Consider the following 26,970-nt stretch of genomic DNA (forward strand, 5'->3'; position numbering starts at 1 on the left):
TCTCCTGATAGAGCTTGATAATACATAATTAAATCTTTAGTGCCGGGCCAGGATTCGATCCCATTCACGCGTAATATGTGAAGGTGTTGAGGAATCTGCAGTTTTGAACAAACAACAAATTGTAGCCGAACTGTATTGCCACGAAGGGATCAAATTCCGCGTTAAGGGCGATCTGAGTTGCATTCCCAGTTTAGAACCAATTTTATCGACATACAGAAGCTCAAATAAAAGATGGAATAAGTGTCCTGTGACCATACATAGCGTTTGTGTCGTCACTTGAAATAAATAACTAGTATAAGAAAGGTTACTGGTGATAGAGTTTCTACATGTCGCCACTCCAGACTTTATTGTGGTTCAACCTACCGTCTACGTGGTAAAGAAGGAATATCATCTTTAATGTGAATTTTCAGACCACGCAGCCATTATATCTCCTTCACTTGGTGTAGCCAGGAGAGAATGGAATCTGTCTCTCCCTATCTAAAATCATTGACGGAAGTGGGAATCGAACCCAGACCATAGGTATAACAACCTACCATCCGTCCAACAGACCACGAAATCCTCTTCTCTGCGAGTCATTTTTCTATCGTAACGCAGTTGCGCCACACTGGATGAGAATTCTGACACACAGGCTCCCTGTAGTAATTTGCAGCATGTTCAGTAAATTCATTTACTTGGTTGACCGAATCACCATGAACTAGCTGCCTCGGCTACCCAGTGCATACATTCGACCATTTTGTAATCACAGAAATAAAATCACGTAACTGCCACCTACACACAACTGCCAACAGTGTAGGATGCAGAAGTTTAAATAGGAAGTGTTCCTTTCCACTTGAGCTATTCTATTGCGCTATCTGTTACTAGAAAACGTCGTTCAGTCCAAAAGAAAAGCTGTAACTGTTTGTCTCTCAGAAGTCAAGACCTGGCCATATGCATAATCTCACAGTGCTGTGGAATCCAAAAGTTCTGGAGGAATAGTTGCCGAGCTCTGGAGCTTATGTAGCTACGTGTCAGCTTGTAGCATAGATAAGATGTCGCGAGTTCGAATACATTCAGTGCTACATTTTTTAAAACGCAATTCTGCTCTCTGCTGAAGGTATCAATCTAATGGAACTTTGAACATAATTCCCTTCACTTCTCAACCCAAAGTAATCGCATGTGGAAAAAGGGCTAACTACTGTGACATTTTGTTCTATTCAGGTTTAATAGACAGCAGGCAGCAGATGCATCTCGAAGATGTGCAGGGAGAGCGCATCGTGCCATAATATGTCAGAAAAGTATTTTCTACATTAGCCGTCGTGTGGTAGTGATATTTTATTCTTCTTCAAACTTTGTTTGACAGCTTTAACTCAGAACAAGTTTTCTACATGCATGTAATCAATAAACTGCATGTGCATTGTCAGACTGTCATAGGTAACATCAGAGAATTCGCATATATCGTTGATGATTAATTTCTCTCTCATGTTTACTATTGTTTTAACAACACTAAAGGAAACCTTACGAAAATTGTGCACTGTATTATAAGAAATGAAATAAAACTAACCATGATAACCTTACGACGAAAGTATCTGTACACAAGCATGCCTCTATCGACACGAATTAGTAAAATACTACTCACTTAGATTTTGATTGGGTCTGTGTTTAATTGGTATGCTGTGTCATACTCAAGAGGTATGCAAATGTGGCAATTCATAAATATAGTTACGTATTCCTAGAAACCCAAAATTCGCTTGGCAGCAGCGGAAAGAGGCCTTACCTGTTGTGCAGCATTGTAAGTTTTTCAACATTGCACTATGAGCTGAAAGCATTTTCTTGCGATTTCCTTATTGATGTTTGATCTGACTGCTTGTAGCTCTTTCACAGAAGGGATAAAAACGTTACAGTCAGTGAGACTGGAACTGCGAACCGTAACAGACGCTTTTTCACAGGTCAGCACGTTACCACAGAGCTGGCGAGGAGGTATGGGTCTCTGCTTCCTATTACGAGGGCAATAGGAACTCGAACTCGTAAACCGCTATTTGAAGGTCGAGATTAGTTGCGGTTTCCACCTGCAACGACTTTCCTGGGCTGAAAACCGTAAATTTTCAATCTTTTGTTACCCTTCAAGCGATAATAACTCAGATTATTCAATGGAAATGACAGGTAAAATCAAGTGAACTTTGAGGCTTAATTCCGTGCACACCAGGAAGTAACTCGTCGATCACAGAGTTGCCAAACATACGTTGCCTTGTTGCCAAATCTCAGTTACAGTACCAGCAGGAAGAAGACGAACCGATGTGATCCTACAGCGGTCTGGGAAGTGACCATAGCTGGTGTCTCCAAGTCGCGGCTGCTACGGCCTGGAATACGTAATGCGTCTGATTCGCTTTCTGTAACTAGGTTTAGGGACTGGAGCGTAGTTACTAATAATACTCAGAACTGACTGCAAACTGAGCATCATAAATCAGTAACTCTCATTGTTGTTTTTATATTTCTTTCGTAAGTGTACTCAAAACTAAGAAAGTCATTCACAGGCGTTTTCGTGCCTCACCGATAGTCGAGCACAACATACAAATAAAAATAAAAAAGAATGTGTGTGTGTGTGTGTGTGTGTGTGTGTGTGTGTGTGTGTGTGTGTGTGTGTTTGTGTGTGAGAGAGAGAGAGAGAGAGAGAAAGAGAGAGAGAGAGATAAATAAAAAGCAATGAGAGAGAGTGTAAAAAATTGTTGTAAAGAAATTGAATCATGGTATATTGATGATTAGCCATGAAGAGTCATGAATTACCGAAATTTTGGCCCATACCAGTAACCAAATCTAAACTTGAAAATAAAAGACGACAATTTTTGTAATAAACCGTGACTCCTATCAAGACCCTTTCGTCCCTGTTATCTAACCACGAAAAATGTCTGATATACCTCCATCCTGAAGTAACAAAGTGTGCATGCATTTAAAGATGAAGTGCATGATGTGAAGTTCTGTGACGGAGATACGAACCCAACACGTAATCCGGTTGTTAACTAAGAAAAATCAAATGTTACGTATCGGTTTTTCTTACGAGCCGCTAGGCGTCTGAATCTAAAATAAGGATACAAACTTTTGTGCCTAAGGGACAATCGAACTGCACACCTACCGTGCATCCACGAATATAGCTTAAGTATCAGTTGCTTACTCATGAACAGTAAGATGTGCGCGTGTTTGACCAGAAATAACGACACCTGTTGCGATTGTTGGAAACACATGAACAGACATTGTAATTGCGCGTTAATTTTCACTAGCAGGTGGGTGTGCACTTGATAAAGCTAGAAATGAAATTATGAATATTTTTGTACTGGATCAGGTTTCAGACCCACATACTTACCTTTGGAGGAGACCTAGAGAAGATTGCAGTCTTGGGAAAAGGAACGACTGAACTATACTGTTCCGAGAGATTCAGATCCTCGAAAGAGGAGATACGAATTCGAATCACAGTCCAGCACCAAATTTTTAAACGTCTCTAGTTCAATCAAGTACAAGTAAAATAAGAGCCCTGTCCCTTTAAATGGCTATCGGTTCATCAAATAAAATAAAATTTTCTAATGTAAGTAAGCTTACTGGCGACTGTATTTCTGTTTACCATGACTTCCGCTGTGTCATTTCCCAACGTAAACCGGCTCTGCCCAGTTGGTAATGAAGGAACATGATGTTTAAATCGGATTCTGGATTATAACGTCTTTCTCTTGAGGCTACCACAGGTAAAATAAATCTGTTTGTGCCTCTTAAAAGTAAATGCCTGAATCCACGCATTGCTTGTAACGGATGATGTGCTTAGCTTACAAAATTAGTCACGGTGGAAAAAATGCGAGTCTATTAAATGGTCAAGTAGAAGCAAGCTTCTGACGCAGAGATTATGCTATTCTCATGTCAGCAGGATGTAAAGACTCTTCTAGGCATCATAGGCTGGATGTGAAGCCATTTTGATTTTTCACAAATTCAGCAAATTTCTTAGTTCGAGAAAATCCACTGTGAAGTGTGAAGTTGCCGGATAATTCGATTATTACTGTTATTATTAATATCATTTTATTCATACCGCTGCTGTAACACAAGTGCTTGAACATCATTTAATGCCTTTTGGTCACTATAGATGTAGTTTCCCAAGAACAGGTTCTTTCCCTGTGTACGGAATCCTTTTCATGTTAATATCAAACACCAGAAATTACTCGCAGATTACTTTAAAACTAAAGTAATTGACGAAGACGTTACTTGGTAACAAAAACGCACTGCCTTTCTTCATTTACTTTCGCCTAGAAATGGCTATCGAGTACTGACAAACCAAAAGGCAAGAGATCTTACTGCCTTCCGATATACGTTGCTGTTAGTTCTTCCACATGATTTGGTCGACATGACCTGTTTCAAGTTGTGTATGACAGACAGTGTTTTAGAAAATCTATTGTTTCCCTTTGAAATAAACAGAAGTATTTTCATTCTAAGCTGTCCAAGTACAAAATTTTCGCAATATTAGTTCAAATTTAATATTCGCTTCTATAATGTAGGAAAGTATTTCACAGTCGCAAAACTCGCATCCGAAACGTTGACCTTACACTTAGTCGCTGCCCATAAATTCTAGCTCAGAGTGACACCAGTTTAAATAACCTAATGTAGCGAACACTGTTTGCCAGTGCTCTTTCTCACCGGAAAATACGCAATTCACTCATTTGGCTCCATAAGTAAACTGTAACAGTAATTTCTGTGTGAAATTTGTCAGTAAGCTTTTGCCTTCCAACCGGCAAAATACGGCAGAGTACGGCCGGTAAACAATTCACAAACCACGATTTAGTGCCAATAAGACGATTTCTTTAAACATTGTCGAAGCTGAGGGAATTTAGTTTCTGCTTAAAACGTCTTAAGTAGCAACGTTCACAGATATCTCAAATAGGAAAAAGCTGAATATCCAGGTACGAAGGTTGTAAAACAAACTTCCCACAGTTTGTGTCAGGTTCATCTTTTCGTCTGATAACACTGCTTAAGTATTTTGTCTAAGAGGTATCACAAGTAGTATCCCTGTAGCTGTGGGAATCATTGGTTGAAAACGAGTTTAACACCAATGGGTACAGTGCTGCTAAATTTTCACAATTATTATCAACCTAACTCTGAGTTCATCCACAAACTGAGGCGTATTTATAATATTGGAGCTAGACTGTGTATCCTTGTCTTTCTTGAGTGGTCATTGGAAGGCGTTTACACACACGTATACAATACTATGAATACTTCAAACGCTATGGTTAACGTTGCTCTCATAAACTACTTTTTTTTTTAAATTCTTCTGGGTCTTCAGCGTGCAATATGTGTTGTAGATACAGTCTCAGACCAAAAAATTGACCGCCGAGTCGTTCACGTAAGGTGGACAATACAATCGTGCTCCTCTCAGAATTCTATGTCTGGCAATATGCTCGATCTAGCAACATGTAGACTGCGGCACTTCCCAGAGGAAGTCTTGACTCCAGTCTTAGTACATTACTCTTGACTACGACCGTAGTCTTAAGGTAAAACGCGAGACCAGCTAATATGATATTGTAGATTCGCTTGAATTACACTCATAACTTCAGCACCGAGAGGAAAGGGGCCATAAAAATTTTGTCGATATGTGCTTTCGGTCGCCAGACGTCATATTAGCTGGTCTCGCGTTTTACCTGAAGACTACGGTCGTGTTCCAGCAGCGGTATGAATAAAATGATAGTAATAATAACAGTAATAATCGAATTATCCGGCAACTTCACACTTCACAGTGGATTTTCTCGAACTAAGAAATTTGCTGAATTTGTGAAAAATCAAAATGGCTTCACATCCAGCCTATGATGCCTAGAAGAGTCTTTACATCCTGCTGACATGAGAATAGCATAATCTCTGCGTCAGAAGCTTGCTTCTACTTGACCATTTAATAGACTCGCATTTTTTCCACCGTGACTAATTTTGTAAGCTAAGCACATCATCCGTTACAGCACACTCTTGGGGCTGGGTAATGTGGCCACAATAGTATGGTGGAACGAGCTATCACAGGTGCAAAGCGTGGATTCAGGCATTTACTTTTAAGAGGCACAAACAGATTTATTTTACCTGTGGTAACCTCAAGAGAAAGACGTTATAATCCAGAATCCGCATTAAACATCATGTTCCATCATTACCAACAGGGCAGAGCCGGTTTACGTTGGGAAATGACACAGCGGAAGTCATGGTAAACAGAAATACAGTCACCAGTAAGCTTACTTACATTAGAAAATTTTATTTTATTTGATGAACCGATAGCCATTTAAAGGGACAGGGCTCTTATTTTACTTGTACTTGATTGAACTAGAGACGTTTAAAAATTTGGTGCTGGACTGTGATTCGAATTCGTATCTCCTCTTTCGAGGATCTGAATCTCTCGGAACAGTATAGTTCAGTCGTTCCTTTTCCCAAGACTGCAATCTTCTCTAGGTCTCCTCCAAAGGTAAGTATGTGGGTCTGAAACCTGATCCAGTACAAAAATATTCATAATTTCATTTCTAGCTTTATCAAGTGCACACCCACCTGCTAGTGAAAATTAACGCGCAATTACAATGTCTGTTCATGTGTTTCCAACAATCGCAACAGGTGTCGTTATTTCTGGTCAAACACGCGCACATCTTACTGTTCATGAGTAAGCAACTGATACTTAAGCTATATTCGTGGATGCACGGTAGGTGTGCAGTTCGATTGTCCCTTAGGCACAAAAGTTTGTATCCTTATTTTAGATTCAGACGCCTAGCGGCTCGTAAGAAAAACCGATACGTAACATTTGATTTTTCTTAGTTAACAACCGGATTACGTGTTGGGTTCGTATCTCCGTCACAGAACTTCACATCATGCACTTCATCTTTAAATGCATGCACACTTTGTTACTTCAGGATGGAGGTATATCAGACATTTTTCGTGGTTAGATAACAGGGACGAAAGGGTCTTGATAGGAGTCACGGTTTATTACAAAAATTGTCGTCTTTTATTTTCAAGTTTAGATTTGGTTACTGGTATGGGCCAAAATTTCGGTAATTCATGACTCTTCATGGCTAATCATCAATATACCATGATTCAATTTCTTTACAACAATTTTTTACACTCTCTCTCATTGCTTTTTATTTATCTCTCTCTCTCTCTTTCTCTCTCTCTCTCTCTCTCACACACAAACACACACACACACACACACACACACACACACACACACACACACACACACATTCTTTTTTATTTTTATTTGTATGTTGTGCTCGACTATCGGTGAGGCACGAAAACGCCTGTGAATGACTTTCTTAGTTTTGAGTACACTTACGAAAGAAATATAAAAACAACAATGAGAGTTACTGATTTATGATGCTCAGTTTGCAGTCAGTTCTGAGTATTATTAGTAACTACGCTCCAGTCCCTAAACCTAGTTACAGAAAGCGAATCAGACGCATTACGTATTCCAGGCCGTAGCAGCCGCGACTTGGAGACACCAGCTATGGTCACTTCCCAGACCGCTGTAGGATCACATCGGTTCGTCTTCTTCCTGCTGGTACTGTAACTGAGATTTGGCAACAAGGCAAAGTATGTTTGGCAACTCTGTGATCGACGAGTTACTTCCTGGTGTGCACGGAATTAAGCCTCAAAGTTCACTTGATTTTACCTGTCATTTCCATTGAATAATCTGAGTTATTATCGCTTGAAGGGTAACAAAAGATTGAAAATTTACGGTTTTCAGCCCAGGAAAGTCGTTGCAGGTGGAAACCGCAACTAATCTCGACCTTCAAATAGCGGTTTACGAGTTCGAGTTCCTATTGCCCTCGTAATAGGAAGCAGAGACCCATACCTCCTCGCCAGCTCTGTGGTAACGTGCTGACCTGTGAAAAAGCGTCTGTTACGGTTCGCAGTTCCAGTCTCACTGACTGTAACGTTTTTATCCCTTCTGTGAAAGAGCTACAAGCAGTCAGATCAAACATCAATAAGGAAATCGCAAGAAAATGCTTTCAGCTCATAGTGCAATGTTGAAAAACTTACAATGCTGCACAACAGGTAAGGCCTCTTTCCGCTGCTGCCAAGCGAATTTTGGGTTTCTAGGAATACGTAACTATATTTATGAATTGCCACATTTGCATACCTCTTGAGTATGACACAGCATACCAATTAAACACAGACCCAATCAAAATCTAAGTGAGTAGTATTTTACTAATTCGTGTCGATAGAGGCATGCTTGTGTACAGATACTTTCGTCGTAAGGTTATCATGGTTAGTTTTATTTCATTTCTTATAATACAGTGCACAATTTTCGTAAGGTTTCCTTTAGTGTTGTTAAAACAATAGTAAACATGAGAGAGAAATTAATCATCAACGATATATGCGAATTCTCTGATGTTACCTATGACAGTCTGACAATGCACATGCAGTTTATTGATTACATGCATGTAGAAAACTTGTTCTGAGTTAAAGCTGTCAAACAAAGTTTGAAGAAGAATAAAATATCACTACCACACGACGGCTAATGTAGAAAATACTTTTCTGACATATTATGGCACGATGCGCTCTCCCTGCACATCTTCGAGATGCATCTGCTGCCTGCTGTCTATTAAACCTGAATAGAACAAAATGTCACAGTAGTTAGCCCTTTTTCCACATGCGATTACTTTGGGTTGAGAAGTGAAGGGAATTATGTTCAAAGTTCCATTAGATTGATACCTTCAGCAGAGAGCAGAATTGCGTTTTAAAAAATGTAGCACTGAATGTATTCGAACTCGCGACATCTTATCTATGCTACAAGCTGACACGTAGCTACATAAGCTCCAGAGCTCGGCAACTATTCCTCCAGAACTTTTGGATTCCACAGCACTGTGAGATTATGCATATGGCCAGGTCTTGACTTCTGAGAGACAAACAGTTACAGCTTTTCTTTTGGACTGAACGACGTTTTCTAGTAACAGATAGCGCAATAGAATAGCTCAAGTGGAAAGGAACACTTCCTATTTAAACTTCTGCATCCTACACTGTTGGCAGTTGTGTGTAGGTGGCAGTTACGTGATTTTATTTCTGTGATTACAAAATGGTCGAATGTATGCACTGGGTAGCCGAGGCAGCTAGTTCATGGTGATTCGGTCAACCAAGTAAATGAATTTACTGAACATGCTGCAAATTACTACAGGGAGCCTGTGTGTCAGAATTCTCATCCAGTGTGGCGCAACTGCGTTACGATAGAAAAATGACTCGCAGAGAAGAGGATTTCGTGGTCTGTTGGACGGATGGTAGGTTGTTATACCTATGGTCTGGGTTCGATTCCCACTTCCGTCGATGATTTTAGATAGGGAGAGACAGATTCCATTCTCTCCTGGCTACACCAAGTGAAGGAGATATAATGGCTGCGTGGTCTGAAAATTCACATTAAAGATGATATTCCTTCTTTACCACGTAGACGGTAGGTTGAACCACAATAAAGTCTGGAGTGGCGACATGTAGAAACTCTATCACCAGTAACCTTTCTTATACTAGTTATTTATTTCAAGTGACGACACAAACGCTATGTATGGTCACAGGACACTTATTCCATCTTTTATTTGAGCTTCTGTATGTCGATAAAATTGGTTCTAAACTGGGAATGCAACTCAGATCGCCCTTAACGCGGAATTTGATCCCTTCGTGGCAATACAGTTCGGCTACAATTTGTTGTTTGTTCAAAACTGCAGATTCCTCAACACCTTCACATATTACGCGTGAATGGGATCGAATCCTGGCCCGGCACTAAAGATTTAATTATGTATTATCAAGCTCTATCAGGAGAACACCTATCTGCTGGTGGATAATAATTTTGATTTTTAATGTATTTTCATTCGTTGTCAACACTAACGATATCTGACGTTTTTAACTCCCAGTGAGACACAGAACTATTTGCGAGATGACTGTAAGTTCAAGATGCTATTCTGAGCAGCTGGTGGAGAAAAATTCGGTAGCTGACGTCTCTTTGTGTGTAGTCAACAACGATATGTGTGGGGCTCTATTCCCAGTGAGCGCTGAACTCTTCGTCATATTATTTCAGTTCGTCGTGTCATTTAATGTTCATACATATTCTCAACTAGCTGCTCGTGAATAACTTTAATTTTTAATGTCATTTTGTGTTAAATAGTTCAAATGGTTCAAATGGCTCTGAGCACTATGGGACTTAACTTCTAAGGTCATCAGTCCCCTAGAACTTAGAACTACTTAAACCTAACTAACCTAAGGACATCACTCACATCCATGCCCGAGGCAGGATTCGAACCTGCGACCGTAGCGGTCACGCGGTTCCAGACTGAAGCGCCTAGAACCGCACGGCCACACCGGCCGGCCCCCACCATCTGGTATCAATGCATTACCCTATCATCCATTATATATAATCATTTTCATAGTACACTTGATATTATAGATGAGTAGGACACAAGACAGGACATAAATAATGTCCGTTTGACGTCAACAGTGTGTAACATTTTACTTTTTTTTAATAGGACAATGTTCCTCTCCAATAATTTTTAGATTAGTTACAATAAGCTTACGCTGCAAGACAATTCGCTTGTATTTTTCAATATGTGGTCTGTTGTCGGTTTGAAGGCCTTCCATAACATCGGCAACGTAGTGCAACTCCACCGAGGGCTGTCTGGAGTAGCGTGGAGATAGCAATGTGAAAGTTGCGAGCTGTCGAAGACGATCTTCATATTCCTAATGCGATTAGGACATAGTATACTCTTGACGACGTTTAGCACCTGTGCAGTCAGTCACCCAATTTCAGAATTCATTTTGAGTAATCCTGCTAAATTCCCAAAATATTGTCTTTTTATATTGATGAGTAATATGGATAGTCGTCACGTTCATGTGCCGTCTACAACGCAAATTTAATGTTACTATCCTAGGAACTAACCTGCAATACGTTTTGTATTTCATAATCGGAACTATCTGCATTAACCGTCATCAGAGCAATGTCAGGGAACAGAATGCAGCAGTGCCTTGCTACCTACTTGAGGACCTGCTTGAGTCGTGTTCTAAGGAAAGGGTAGTTGCTGGTTCACATTATATTACACTAGCGAGAAGTACCGACTTTTCCTTTTCTCTGCAAACATCCAGAAGTAAATTCAGTAACTAAATGCTAAGAATATATTTGCATTGTGCCAACTCAAAGATCAATAGATATGGATATAGATATAGATACAGATTTTTATATTTAAAGCCATTCTCGTTCTGCGTTGGAATAAACATCATTCATTATTTGCTTGTTCTTGTTACGATTGTTATTGTCATTCTCTCACTCGCAAGAGTTTTCGCATTCCTATTTGGTATCGATGCACATGAAGAGTGGCTATGAAAGAAGGGAATACTGAATGTTACGTCATGCAGAATACACTCATTTACTTCGGCTCCTCGTGATCTACGCTACAGGAGAAGTGAGATACATAAAGTTGACAGTGTGAGGACAGACCTGGTAGCACAACTGTGCAACTACACAGTGTTACCAGATAAAATGGTGCTGCGGAATCGAAAGTGTAGTACGGACTTTGCCACAGTAGCAGACAGCTGATAATTTAGGACCATGACCGTGGATTACACTTTGGTCAGTGCTGGTTAGAGTGCTGCAACTGTAAATGGAAGGCCTTGTTTGATAGTCTTATGCTGATGCTGTCTGAATAAATTATGCCATTGGATACAAAGCGGTTTAGTTTTGAGACCTAACCCACGAGGGGGGGAAGGCACAGTGGTCTGCTTCAGGAATTCCAAGCAATAAAACACAAAATACAACCCAGGAAGGGAGACATGCATTTGGAATCTGTTCATCGTTACGGGGTCAAACAAGAGGGTAACATTACTGAAACAATGATCGGGCTACTTAGTATATAATAGAGCATACACATTTCAAGGAGGAAACGTATGAAGACGCAGACTTCCTCGTTATCAATATGTGCGGCATATCTTTCGTGTTAACGAAAGTAAATTCCCGCTTTACCTCTTCTTACGTGTCAAATGAAATGAATGCCATGAGGAATAGAATATTTGTTGACTGCGTCTCTTCTTGCTTCCATCCTTACCAACATATTTCTTCATTCTCGTTGTAATCATGACATTCTATGTGTATGCTGCAAAAGATTGCAAGTGGACAAATTCGACATCGAGGTGCAAAGCGTTATATTCAATTCGAATAAGCTTCCGGTGTATTTTTACTTCGTTTGTATTTTTAGATGATTATGAACGTTACGGAAAATTATCTCACATGCTTTATGTTGAATGAGAAACATTGAATGATCCGTTTTGCTTTCCCTACGTTGAAATGATATAATGTCGGCGTCAACAGCCTTCTTCCACGCCGGAAGCTGAAACTTGTATGATTCTGGATTAATGATAATTGAATGTCTCATATGTATACATAGCCCACAAGGCGACGTCAGAAACCATCAGGGGAGAACGCCGCATAAAAACCAAACGTGCGCGCGCGTCTCCACTCTGAAGAACCGTATCGGAGAATCACGGCAAGCATTTCGCTGAAGAGCTGCCTCGTCAGAGAACCTAGAAATGGCAGCGTCGTAGCAAGTATTTGTCAACACTCTCATAGTGCATTTACTTCCGGGTGTAGGTCGGCGTTACCTCGCTAAATTCACTTGACATTCGTTTTCCACATCGAAGACTCGTACGATATAATCCACTGCAAGATGACACAATTAGAAAGTATATTTAATTTCTGGACTCCAAGAACGGCGTTCTTTACATAAGTAACACCTGTTTGTGTGTGCATTCGGGAGGACGACGGTGCAATCCCGCGCCCGGCCATCCTGATTTAGGTTTTCAATGATTTCCCTAAATCGCTTCAGGCAAATGCCGGGATGGTTCCTTAGGAAGGGCACGGCCGATTTCCTTCCCCATCCTTCCCTAATCCGAGCTTGTGCTCCGTCTCTAATGACATCGTTGTCGACGGGACGTTAAAACAGTAATCTCCACCTCCTCTGTTCGTGTGTTTATGGTTGCGTTTTGAGGCTCAGGCAACATCGCAGTGACTATATTCCGCCTCTGGCAGCCAGTGTGTCGTTAGCTCAGAGGTTCCCTTGTGCGTTGCAGTGCTTGTATTATAAGACATAGCAGTTCGAATCACGGTAGAAGCCGCTGACTACAACCTTTTATTTTCCATTTTAATTAATGGAGTTGCAAACTGCTAGTAAAAATTTCTTATGCGAAATCTGAAGAGTGCCTTTAAACATCAATCTTCGTCCGGTTTCGACTTAGTAAATTAAGTTAATATCATGGATTTCTGCTTTGCAAATTCCAAGGTGCTTCACTGTAAAATAGACCCTGAAAAGATTCAAACCGACTGTCAACGATAAATTTGAGCTTTGTTCGTCATATAGGTCTAACATGTCAGAAGGTTGTTTATGAAGTGCACATGTTAATTAATATAGTTCCCTTCTTCTAAATTTTTGCAATAGCATTTAACTGTAGACGTTTCCTAACACCGGCGTTAGCAATTCCTTTCCGTTCTCTGAAACCTTGAAAACGACAAATTTTTCTGGTTTAAATCTGATGACCTTAACTATCACTTCCGATCAACAATAAATACTTCATGAACTCCAAATGTGCAGTGTTCCTGCACTGCTACAGAGCATGCATTGCAAGGTATTCACACAGTTTATCGCATAGACTTACCATAAGGAATGAAACAAAAACTGTAATACACTTTACACCACAGACGCTCACTCTGGCTTGACGAAAACATCCAAACATTGACCAAAAGTTGCACAAATAATTGAGTTTGAAAGGAAAAGAAACGAGGTATGAAGCATTTATAAATTTATCGAATGTAGTGAGGTGGTTTCATTTCGTCCCAGTCTATAAAATTAATTTCGGGCCATACTCAGCTCTTGCCGATTAATGTAATATAATACCCGCCTACTAATAAGGGCGTCTGTCTCCGTTGCTTTTGAGCGTGAATGGAAATTGTAGAAATTTTCTGTGGAGCAACATTTAATAATAAAGCGTTTTAAATCATCAAAAGCGATGAGCGGTAGCAGGCGCTTTCGATAAAGAACGGGGGAGTGCAGCGCCGCTGCTGTCGCCACGGCCGCTGCCAGTAGCCAGCAAATGGATCCCGGAGCTTTGCCGCATACGGCGTCCAGAGGACAGTCTGCAGGAAATCTGCCGCAAAATCGTTACTGGATAAAATTTTGATATCGGTGTGTCACAAAGCGAAATAAATTGAATCTGCGCTACCATTACATTCACGTCTTCAGCATTCAGACAGAAGAGGCTATAAAAATATTTTATGCCAGCTGCTCTCGATCCACTGACATTATGAATAGAAACAACGCACGCTACCGCTAGACCACAGGCGTAATCAGCCTAGAGTTTCTCTATCATGGGACAAGGTTTCCTCCAGGAAGTGCCGCAGTCTACAGTGTTGCCAGATTGTGCAGATAACCGGACTTAGAGAATTAGCGAGTTGGCCAGTTTTTTTGTCCCATGTCGCGATCGGCGCGGACTTAGCCTCTGAAGCGGCCGGCCGCCGGTCAAGTTTTATTTCAAAGAGTGTACTTGAGGACAATATTATGGAAATGGAAGAGGATGTAGATGAAGATGAAATGGGAGATATGATACTGCGTGAAGAGTTTGACAGAGCACTGAAAGACCTGAGTCGAAACAAGGCCCCCGGAGTAGACAACATTCCATTAGAACTATTGACAGCCTTGGGAGAGCCAGTCCTGACAAAACTCTACCATCTGGTGAGCAAGATGTATGAGACAGGCGAAATACCCTCAGACTTCAAGAAGAATATAATAATTCCAATCCCAAAGAAAGCAGGTGTTGACAGATGTGAAAATAACCGAACTATCAGTTTAATAAGTCACAGCTGCAAAATACTACCGCGAATTCTTTACAGACGAATGGAAAAACTGGTAGAAACCGACCTTGGGGAAGATCAGTTTGGATTCCATAGAAATGATGGAACACGTGAGGCAATACTGACCCTACGACTTATCTTAGAAGAAAGATTAAGGAAAGGCAAACCTACGTTTCTAGCATTTGTAGACTTAGAGGAAGCTTTTGACAATGTTGATTGGAATACTCTCTTTCAAATTTTGATGGTGGCAGGGGTAAAATACAGGGAGCGAAAGGCTATTTACAATTTGTAGAGAAAGCAGATGGCAGTTATAAGAGTCGAGGGGTATGAAAGGGAAGCAGTGGTTGGGAAGGGAGTGAGACAGGGTTGTAGCCTATCCCCGATGTTATTCAATCTGTACATTGAGCAAGCAATAAAGGAAACAAAAGAAAAGTTTGGAGTAGGAATTAAAATCCATGGAGAAGAAATAAAAACGTTGAGGTTCGCCGATGACATTGTAATTCTGTCAGAGACAGCAAAGGACTTGGAAGAGCAGTTGAACGGAATTGACAGTATCTTGAAAGGAGGACATAAGATGAAGATCAACAAAAGCAAAACTAGGATAATGGAATGTAGTCGAATTAAGTCGGTTGATGCTGAGGGAATTAGATTAGGAAATGAGACACTTAAAGTAGTAAAGGAGTTTTGATATTTGGGGAGCAAAATATCTGATGATGGTCGAAGTAGAGAGGATATAAAAAGTAGACTGGCAATGGCAAGGAAAGCGTTTCTGAAGAAGAGAAATTTGTTAACATCGAGTGTAGATTTAAGTGTCAGGAAGTCGTTTCTGAAAGTATTTGTATGGAGTGTAGCCATGTATGGAAGTGAAAGATGGACGATAAATAGTTTAGACAAGAAGAGAATAGAATCTTTCGAAATGTGGTGATACAGAAGAATGCTGAAGATTAGATGGGTAGACCACATAACTAATGAGGAGGTATTGAATAGAATTGGGGAGAAGAGGAGCTTGTGGCACAACTTGACTAGAAGAAGGGATCGGTTGGTAGGACATGTTCTGAGACATCGAGGGGTCACCAATTTAGTATTGGAGGGCAGCGTGGAGCGTACAAATCGTAGAGGGAGACCAAGAGATGAATACACGAAGCAGGTTCAGAAGGATGTAGGCTGCAGTAGGTACTTGGAGATGAAGAAGCTCGCACGGGATAGAGTAGCATGGAGAGCTGCATCAAACCAGTCTTAGGACTGAAGACCACAACAACAACAACAGTCTCCTTTATAGTTGAACATAACTTTCCTAAAATTCTTCCAAGACATCGACATCGACCGACCATTCGCCTTCCTTACAATCTATCATACGTGCTCTTTCTGTTTTCATGTTTCTTTGCAACCTTATGCCAGTGTCAAGTAAAAGTGATTACTGTATGAATAACACTACTACTACTACTGCTACTACTACTACTATTACTGCTGCTGCTTATAAGGTGACTCTTACGTGAGGAAGACATTTTTACCAGTTTTAATAAATTATTGTCTCTTATTGATGTATTCACGACAGTTAGGAAGTACTGTAGTCCGTAGCCGGCCATGAGTCGGAGAGCATTTCCCACGCTGGCTGGCTAGGTGACGAAGCGACCATATGTCGCGCGTAGTGGGGTGGGCTTGGCGCTGGACCGTAGCAACAAGCGTCAGCCTGGGAAATATACATGACGGGAAGTACCGGTATCTTGGCGAAAAAGTCACCGACTTTGTTTATTTATATTTAGTAATTAAAGTCATTTATGACAACATGAATACTAGGAGGAGCCTCTGGCTGTTTAACACTATTTATCATAATTTTGCCTCGTTAAAATTCACACCCGTTCATTAACAAATGCATATCTTAGTAAGTACGAACTTGATCGTAAATCCACGAACTGTGACGAAATTAGTAAGAGATACGGACTGCGCGCCAAAGTCGGCAGTCGGCGTTGTGATGTCTTCTTGTCTTGTTCGATGTCAGCCATGCTCTCAGTTACGAGTGGTTTGTGACATGAGTGTTTTATTACTGATCTAATAGAAATAAAAGTGATATTACGGCATTCTGAATGTTAATTTCGAGTAAATAGATACCTCAAAATTGATCGACAGCAATTTCAGATAATTAGCTTCCACCGACAGAGACATCCAATGCGCCAATGAAGAATCTGCACGGGACGACATCTACGAGAGCTGCACCGCGCACAGGTAGGAGGAAATCCGACGATACGAACCACCAAGGCGGATCAAGGAAGGTCCGACTTACACTCGCAAATTCCGGGTGGAAATGCTGACCAGTTATACTGTACGTCACATATATCACCCTCTACGGACACGCAGCTAAGCTGAGTAGTAACAGTATCAGTTTAGAAGCGAGGGGATCTTGCATGCTGCTGCTGCTACCACACATGAATCACGGGCTCATTCCTGACAGCTGCGGACAGTGGTTCGCACACAAGGCGAGCAACAGACTCACCAGGTCCCTGGAACCGGGTGCGTGGCGCGAAACCGGTGTGTCCGCCGTAGAGGAAGTTGCGGTAGGAGATGAGCGCCTCGTAGGGGTTGCGCAGCAGCAGAATGCCGCGGCCGCGGAAGACGCGCACTTCAGCAGCGCGCTGCGCGGCCGCCAGAGGCACCACGCCCGCCACCGAGAAGCCGTGGGTCTTCTGCACGGCCGTGCAGCCACAGTCCGGCGACACTGCCTCGCCATAAAACCCTGCAACCACATCGTTCATTTATTCTTTCCCAACCGTACTCTAGAACCTCAGCAGCTACACTACTGGCCATTAAAACTACTACACCAAGAAGAAATGCAGATGATAAACGGGTATTCACTGGACAAATATATTATACTAGAACTGACATCTGATTGCATTCTCACGCAATTTAGGTGCATAGATCCTGAGAAATCAGTATCCAGAACAACCACCTCTGGCCGTAATAACGGCCTTGATACGCCTGGGCATTGAGTCAAACAGAGCTTGGATGGTGTGCACAGGTACAGTTGCCCATACAGCTTCAACACGATACCACAGTTCATCAAGAGTAGTGACTGGCGTATTGTGACGAGCCAGTTGCTCGGTCATCATTGACCAGACGTTTTCAGTTGGTGAGAGATCTGGAGAATGTGCTGGCCAGGGCAGCAGTCTAACATTTTCTGTATCCAGAAAGGCCCGTACAAGACCTGCAACATGCAGTCGTGCATTACCCTGCTGAACTGTAGGGTTTCGCAGGGATCCAATGAAGGGTACAGCCACGGGTCGTAACACATCTGAAATGTAACGTCCACTGTTCAAAGTGCCGTAAGTGCGAACAAGAGGAGACCGAGACGTGTAACCAATGGCACCCCATACCATCACGCCGTGTGATACGCCAGTATGGCAACGACGAATACACGCTTCCAATGTGCGGTCACCGCGATGTCGCCAAACACGGATGCGACAATCATGATGCTGTAAACAGAACCTGGATTCATCCGAAAAAATGACGTTTTGCCATTCGTGCATCCAGGTTCGTCGTTGAGTACACCATCGCAGGCGCTCCTGTCTGTGATGCAGCGTGAAGGGTAACCGCAGCCACGGTCTCCGAGCTGATAGTCCATGCTGCTGCAAACGTCGTCGAACTGTTCGTGCAGATGGTTCTTGTCTTGCAAACGTCCCCATCTATTGACTGAGGGGTCGAGACGTGGCTGCACGATCCGTTACCGAGGGAGGTGGCGCAGTGGTTAGCACACTGGACTCGCATTCGGGAGGACGACGGTTCAATCCCGCGTCCGGCCATCCTGATTTAGGTTTTCCGTGATTTTCCTAAATCGATCCAAGCAAATGCTGGAATGGTACCTTTGAAAGGGCACGGCCGACTTCCTTCCCCATCCTTCCCTCATCCGATGAGACCGATGACCTCGCTGTTTGGTCTCTTCCCTCGAAACAAACAACAACAACAAACACGATCCGTTACAGCCATGCGCATAAGATACCTGTCATCTCGATTGCTAGTGATACCAGGCCGTTGGGATCCAGCACGGCGTTCCGTATTACCCTCCTGAACCCACCGATCCCATATTCTGCTAACAGTCATTGGATCTCGACCAACGCGAGCAGCAATGTCGCGATACGATAAACCGCAATCGCGATAGGCTACAATCTGACCTTTATCAAAGTCGGAAACGTGATGGGACGCATTTCTCCTCCTTACACGAGGCATCACAACAACGTTTCACCAGGCAACGCCGGTCAATTGCTATTTGTGTATGAGAAATCGGTTGGAAACTTTCCTAATGTCAGCACGTTGTAGGTGTTGCCATCGGTGCCAACCTTGTATGAATGCTCTGAAAAGCTAATCATTTGCATATCACAGCATCTTCTTCCTGTCGGTTAAATTTCGCGTCTGTAGTACGTCATCTTCGGGGTGTAGCAATTTTAATGGCCAATAGTGTATATTAGGAAAGGTGAATGGAAGACTTAGAATTATCGGAGAGATTCCGTGCCATTCAAAATATTTCTAAAGGAACTAGTGCAACAAGTACTAGAATATTGTTTCAGTGATTGTAGTCCCAGCCAAGCAGACGCGAGAACAGACATCCAACGAAAAGAAAAACTCACTGCTAGGGTCAAAACAGGTTGGTATAGCCCTCACGAATGTATAACAGAAACGTTTACTATTTATTCCGGTGCTTCTAGGTGGAACAGGTTTATAATTAAAAATAAAAAGCACAAAATTATTTGAGTTAGACCGTTTTAATTTACTTTCTTAACCATTTATCGGCTTACAAGCCATCCTTACACTGATGAAAGTTGATACGTACATATGAAACATTAGTATATGATAATCACATATTTTAACAACATTACAGCTATGTATATACGCAGACTGAAGCGATGAATGAAAATTTGTTCAGAGGGTGGTCCGTGCAGCTATGCAAAGCACTCAAACAGAATGGCGTAGTGGTTAGCACATCTGTCTTGTGAGCACAGCACTCCCATATTCGAACCTCAGCCTTGGTACAAATTTTCATTCGTCGCTTCAGTCTGCATTTATACATCACAGATGTTTGGGACTATAAAAAGTCCTCGGAACCATATAGTTTCATTTGACATTAGAACTGATGTTGACACCACTCTACTCAATGATTAGAAATTAATTTTTCTTACAATTAAATTGAAATACGAATTTCTCTTCGTATGGATAAAAATAAGTAAAAGAAAGAGAAAGCCGACTGGGAAAATTTTCTTCAGAGCCCAGTTTAATTACTGCAACCACTCGGGCCAAGTATCATGAAAGGAGGAAGAGATCTGGAGACACTGTCCAATTACATAATGGTGAAACACACATTTAGAAACTAGATTTTACATTTCAAAGCACATGAAGGAGCAGATGCTGACTCTGACCAAAATATAGGGTTCTTGTAGATGTGTCGGACGAAATAAGACTCGTCGATACAGTGAAGGGTTCTTAGATTAACTTCTGAAGGAGGCCAAATTCGTACTATAGCACATGCAGAATTTTAGATACCTTCATTATAACTTGGAAAGGATGGAATATTTAACTCTGAAAGAATCCATGGCCACAGAAATGTCATGTACCGGGTGATCAAAAAGTCAGCATAAATTTGAAAACTTAATAAACCACGGAATAATGTGGATAGAGAGGTAAAAATTGACACAAATGCTTGGAATGACATGGGGTTTTACTAGAACAAAAAAAAAAAAGTTCACAAAATGTCCGACAGATCTCTTGCGCGCGTCGTTTGGTGGTGATCGTGTGCTCAGCCACCACTTTCGTCATGCTTGGCCTCCCAGGTCCCCAGACCTCAGTCCGTGCGATTATTAGCTTTGGGGTTACCTGAAGTCGAAAGTGTATCGTGATCGACCGACATCTCTAGGGATGCTGAAAGACAACATCCGACGCCGATGCCTCACCAAAACTCCGGACATGCTTTACAGTGCTGTTCACAACATTATTCCTCGACTGCAGCTATTGTTGAGGAATGATGGTGGACATATTGAGAATTTCCTGTATAGAACATCATCTTTACTTTGTCTTACTTTGTTATGCTAATTATTGCTATTCTGATCAGATGAAGCGCCATCTGTCGGACATTTTTTGAACTTTTGTATTTTTTTTTTTTTCTAAAAAAATGTTCAAATGGGTGTGAAATCTTATGGGACTTAACTGCTAAGGTCATCAGTCCCTAAGCTTACACACTAGTTAACCTAAATTATCCTAAGGACAAACACACACACCCATACCCTAGGGAGAACTCGAACCTCCGTCGGGACCAGCCGCACAGTCCATGACTGCAGCGCCTGAGACCGCTCGGCTAATCCCGCGCGGCCTTTCGGTTCTAATAAAATCCCATGACATTCCAAGCATGCGTGTCAATTTGTACCTCTCTATCTACATTATTCCGTGATTTATTCAGTTTTGCCGGCCGAAGTGGCCGTGCGGTTAAAGGCGCTGCAGTCTGGAACCGCAAGACCGCTACGGTCGCAGGTTCGAATCCTGCCTCGGGCATGGATGTCTGTGATGTCCTTAGGTTAGTTAGGTTTAACTAGTTCTGAGTTCTAGGGGACTAATGACCTCAGCAGTTGAGTCCCATAGTGCTCAGAGCCAAGCCATTTATTCAGTTTTCAAATTTATACTGACTTTTTGATCACGCTGTATATTAGTTACTGCCACCGAACGTTAACATACTACACTCCTGGAAATGGAAAAAAGAACACATTGACACCGGTGTGTCAGACCCACCATACTTGCTCCGGACACTGCGAGAGGGCTGTACAAGCAATGATCACACGCACGGCACAGCGGACACACCAGGAACCGCGGTGTTGGCCGTCGAATGGCGCTAGCTGCGCAGCATTTGTGCACCGCCGCCGTCAGTGTCAGCCAGTTTGCCGTGGCATACGGAGCTCCATCGCAGTCTTTAACACTGGTAGCATGCCGCGACAGCGTGGACGTGAACCGTATGTGCAGTTGACGGACTTTGAGCGAGGGCGTATAGTGGGCATGCGGGAGGCCGGGTGGACGTACCGCCGAATTGCTCAACACGTGGGGCGTGAGGTCTCCACAGTACATCGATGTTGTCGCCAGTGGTCGGCGGAAGGTGCACGTGCCCGTCGACCTGGGACCAGACCGCAGCGACGCACGGATGCACACCAAGACCGTAGGATCCTACACAGTGCCGTAGGGGACCGCACCGCCACTTCCCAGCAAATTAGGGACACTGTTGCTCCTGGGGTATCGGCGAGGACCATTCGCAACCGTCTCCATGAAGCTGGGCTACGGTCCCGCACACCGTTAGGCCGTCTTCCGCTCACGCCCCAACATCGTGCAGCCCGCCTCCAGTGGTGTCGCGACAGGCGTGAATGGAGGGACGAATGGAGACGTGTCGTCTTCAGCGATGAGAGTCGCTTCTGCCTTGGTGCCAATGATGGTCGTATGCGTGTTTGGCGCCGTGCAGGTGAGCGCCACAATCAGGACTGCATACGACCGAGGCACACAGGGCCGACACCCGGCATCATGGTGTGGGGAGCGATCTCCTACACTGGCCGTACACCACTGGTGATCGTCGAGGGGACACTGAATAGTGCACGGTACATCCAAACCGTCATCGAACCCATCGTTCTACCATTCCTAGACCGGCAAGGGAACTTGCTGTTCCAACAGGACAATGCACGTCCGCATGTATCCCGTGCCACCCAACGTGCTCTAGAAGGTGTAAGTCTACTACCCTGGCCAGCAAGATCTCCGGATCTGTCCCCCATTGGGCATGTTTGGGACTGGATGAAGCGTCGTCTCACGCGGTCTGCACGTCCAGCACGAACGCTGGTCCAACTGAGGCGCCAGGTGGAAATGGCATGGCAAGCCGTTCCACAGGACTACATCCAGCATCTCTACGATCGTCTCCATGGGAGAATAGCAGCCTGCATTGCTGCGAAAGGTGGATATACACTGTACTAGTGCCGACATTGTGCATGCTCTGTTGCCTGTGTCTATGTGCCTGTGGTTCTGTCAGTGTGATCATGTGATGTATCTGACCCCAGGAATGTATCAATAAAGTTTCCCCTTCCTGGGACAATGAATTCACGGTGTTCCTATTTCAATTTCCAGGAGTGTATATCATTGATACAGTACAACATAATAACCTCTTCTCTCAAGGAACAGTTCACTATAAACTGTGCTGCATTGTTCTAATACAGATCTCGCAGTTGGCTGTAGAGAAGCGATACTGTCGTCTTCGATGACGTCGTCATCGTCGTCGTGTGAGTAGGGCCTCCCGTCGGGTAGACCGTTCGCTCGGTGCAAGTCTTTCGATTTGACGCCACTTCGGCGACTTGCGCGTTGATGGGGATGAAATGATGATGATTGGGACAACACAACACCCAGTCCCTGAGCGGAGAAAATCTCCGATCCAGCCGGGAATCGAACTCGGGCCCTTAGGACTGACATTCTGTCGCACTGACCACTCAGCTACCGGGGGCGGACTCGTCTTCGATGATGCTTGCAGACTGGGCTTAGTGGCACTTAATCGCACTTTAGTAAGCAATCTCCAGCAGTAGCGTATGGAAACTCTTGAGCGAGTGTCTACGCCACGGTTTCCCATTTGTTGTTGTGTCTAGCAGCAACTGTTATTTCTTTTGGTTCTGTCTCGAGCTACCAACCTAGTCTTGGTATCTCGTTCTTAGGGCGGTACCACAGTAACCCCCCGCCCCCCACCCCCAATCCCGTACTTCCGTTGTGCAGTGTTGTGTCACGGGATGATGGTAGGTGGGAGGCCTGAATGCAGGCGTAGCCGAGGAGACATGGAATGGAACGACAGCAGACGGCAGCTCCATGCCTTTACCCCGGTGTTCACCTTGCGACTGACCGGGAACACCAGTTGAAAAACCGGCCACAAGGTGCACGCCCGCATCCATGGCAGCTGACTCTGTGGTGAAACGGACAGCAAGGGAATTCCCTGGGGCAGCGTGAATGATGTCAGGGGGCAATGCGTCCATGGTTAAGGCCTGGCGCAGAGGTCAGCGACAGTGGCATGACGTCGATGTCTAAGGGCACCATTCTCGACGGTGCACGACGCGATTGGCAGCGAAGTGGATATGACTGCTGTTGCGGACCCCAGCGGTGTGCTGGGCCCGTGGGACCCAATTCTGTGGCAGAATCACTAACACAAGAGCTCCGCAGCTGGTTCTGATGACGTCAATGCCGCCCAGCGGAATCTTGAACAATGTAAAATGAACACCCCAATACTTTTGTGATGACACCGTTCAACGAACGCTGTTTCTTGCGAAAAGTTTTAAAGAAGACTTCACCCTGTGGCTGATACTTGGTTTGACATAGTGGAACTGATTGTTTCCATGGCTGCCATAGAAAATGCAACAGGCTCAGGTGGCGACGACGACTTTAGTTAGCTTGATCAGCTTGTCAGGTATCCCATACTCTGCCACTATCCTCCGCATTTCCCCTCTTACTATGTTGTCACATTCTTTTTTGAAATCTATAAACAGGCAAAATGTATAGTGATTGTACTCCCAGTTCTCATCTAATATTTGTCTTAGAGTGAATATTTGATCGATTGTTGATTTACCTTTTCTGAACCCTGCTTGTGATGTGTCTAATAGTTCCTCAGTGTATGGGTTGAGCCTGTTGAGAGTATAATTCTTGATATTACTTTACAACATGTGCATAGGAGAGATATCCCTGTGTAGTTCTGTGTCAGCATTTTGTCTCCTTTCTTGTATATGGGACATACAGCTGCAGTTTTCTATTCCTCCGACATTACTTCTTTTCTCCATACCTCTCCTATAAGATCGGCTAACCGTTGATGTATCATCTATCTCCCGTCTTTGATGAGCTCTGCTTATATCATGTCTATGCCAGGGGTCTTCCCATTTTCAGTCTTTTTATTGCCTCCTTCACCTCCATCACAGTTGGTTCTTCGATTAATGGTTGTACGTTCTGATTATTTTCTGCCTTTTTTTCATTGTTGTAGGTATCTACCTCGTTGTTCAGCAGTTCTTTGAAGTATTTCCTCCAGTTCTCTAAATTTCCTTCATTCGTAGTGATCAGTTTGCCATTCTTGTCCTTCATTATCACAGACTTAGCTCTGTACTCTTTTCTATAGCTATTCATTGTCCTGTACAACTGTGTACTATTGTTCCGGTTATAGTCCTCCTCAGCCTTCTGTATCTGTTTATGTATGAATGCTCTTTTTTCTCGTCTCATTATAGTCTTCATTTCTGTCGTGCCTTCCTGTATGTTGTTTGGTTTCCATGGTTGTTACCGAGCGAGGTGGCGCAGTGGCTAGCACACTAGACTCGCATTCGGGAGGACGACGGTTTAATCCCGCGTCCAGCCATCCCGATTTAGGTATTCCGTGATTTTTCTAAATCCTTCCAGGCAAATGCCGGGATGATTCCTTTGAAAGGGCACGGCCGACTTCCTTCCCCGTCCTTCCCTAATCCGATGAGAACGATGACCTCGCTGTCTGGTCTTCTCCAAACAACCCAACTCCATGGTTGTTATTGTTCATCATTGTCTATCTGGCTCTCTTCCTATCCTGTACTGCATTTCTACTTGTTTCGTTCAACCATGATTTGCGCTTTATATTGCTATAATTATTATCTCCTAGTAGTTCATGCGCTGTCTCCCTCATAACTGTTGTCATCTTCTTCCATTTTGTGTTCATATCTTCATTTTATTTTCTGTTGTTGTCATTCTTTAATTCAGCGAATCTATTTTTGAACTTAATTTTAACTGTTTATTCACCTCCTCCTCTTTTAGCCTACTCATATATACTCTTTGGTTTTTTTTTACCACTGTTGTTCTTCCTTGATAGGTTTGGTAATGATTATTTCATCTTTATTAGCACAAGAGAATGGTCTGATCCTATCTCAGCCTCTCTTATTGTCCTAACATCTGTTATTGCCTTTTTATGTTTTTTCTCTATCAAAACATGGTCTATTTGCTTCCTAGTTAATCTGTCTTGTGAGGTCCGTGTTGATTTATTTATGTCTTTATGGTGGAATGATGTACTTGCTATTTTCATGTTTCTAGCTGTGGTGAAGTTGATAAGCCTTATACCATTGTCATCTGATTCAGTGTGAAGTTTGAACATGCGTATATATGGTTGCCATTGCTGTTCTTGTCCTATTTTGGCATTTAAGTCTCCTAGCACAATTTTGATGTCATATTGTGGTAATCTGGAGTACATCTGGTCGACGTTGTCATAGAATTCGTCTTTTATGTCCTCCTCCTTGTCCTCAGTTGGGGCATGGACACTTATTAATAAGATATATCTCTATTTGCCTTTGATTGTGATGTAGCATATTTTTTCACTGACATTTTGTAGTGTCATCACATTGGCCATTATTTTATTATGAACCGCAAACCTTTCCCAAATTATGGTGACCGTGCTTGTCTCCACTGTATATGATCGTGTAGTTTTTCTCTCTGTGCATCCCTTGTCCAGACCATCTTATCTCCTGCAGGGCTGTAATATCCATATTGTACTCAGTTAGTTCTTCATGAAGTATCTTTGTCTGTCCTGCAACGTACAGTTTTTTTACTTTCCATGACTTGCAAAATATATCCTTTACGATCGCCATGCACACGTTACAAAAAATCGATCAAATTCATACCCTTCATTTACTACACTAGCAGCCGCAGCTCCTGGTGTGAGGTATAACGTGGACACTTCTCTTTTACGACAAGCGCGTAGCTGAAGTCGCCTCCAAGTAAAAATGTCACATCTACACAAGAAGAGTGGGGCAGTCCCCTCGATATAAAATCTGGAACGGTCCCGTCGCCTTTAGTACGTGTCAGGTCATATACGAGGGTAATCCCAAAAGTAAGGTCTCCTATTTTTTTTATAAGTACAGAACTCTGTGTGGCAGTTGGTCACACTGTTATGAACAGTGCTTCACGCGCTGTGTGTAAACATGAGTCCGCGGCGCTGAGGCGCTCAATCTTGGCTTGGCAGACTTTGAGAATGGAGCTCCCGTTGGATGTTACCACCAAGTGCGAATTGTGTGCAGTTATTCGGTTTTTGAACGCAAAGGACACTGCATCCATTGAAATCCATCGCCAATTAACGGAAGTGTATGGTGAGTCGTGCATGGATC

General features: G+C 43.0%; 1 protein-coding gene across 1 annotated transcript in view; it reads right to left on the minus strand.

The window, feature by feature from the left end:
- LOC124555939 (WSC domain-containing protein 1-like) overlaps window positions 1-26,970 on the minus strand; it is a 197,152-nt gene that overhangs the window by 118,327 nt on the left and 51,855 nt on the right. Inside the window, exon 2 of the mRNA XM_047129989.1 lies at window positions 17,325-17,564. Within this exon, the coding sequence (XP_046985945.1) occupies window positions 17,325-17,564 (240 nt within the window). The remainder of the gene's footprint in view (window positions 1-17,324; window positions 17,565-26,970) is intronic.

This window comes from Schistocerca americana, chromosome X (genome assembly GCF_021461395.2).
Source record: "Schistocerca americana isolate TAMUIC-IGC-003095 chromosome X, iqSchAmer2.1, whole genome shotgun sequence".
Lineage (NCBI taxonomy): Eukaryota > Metazoa > Arthropoda > Insecta > Orthoptera > Acrididae > Schistocerca > Schistocerca americana.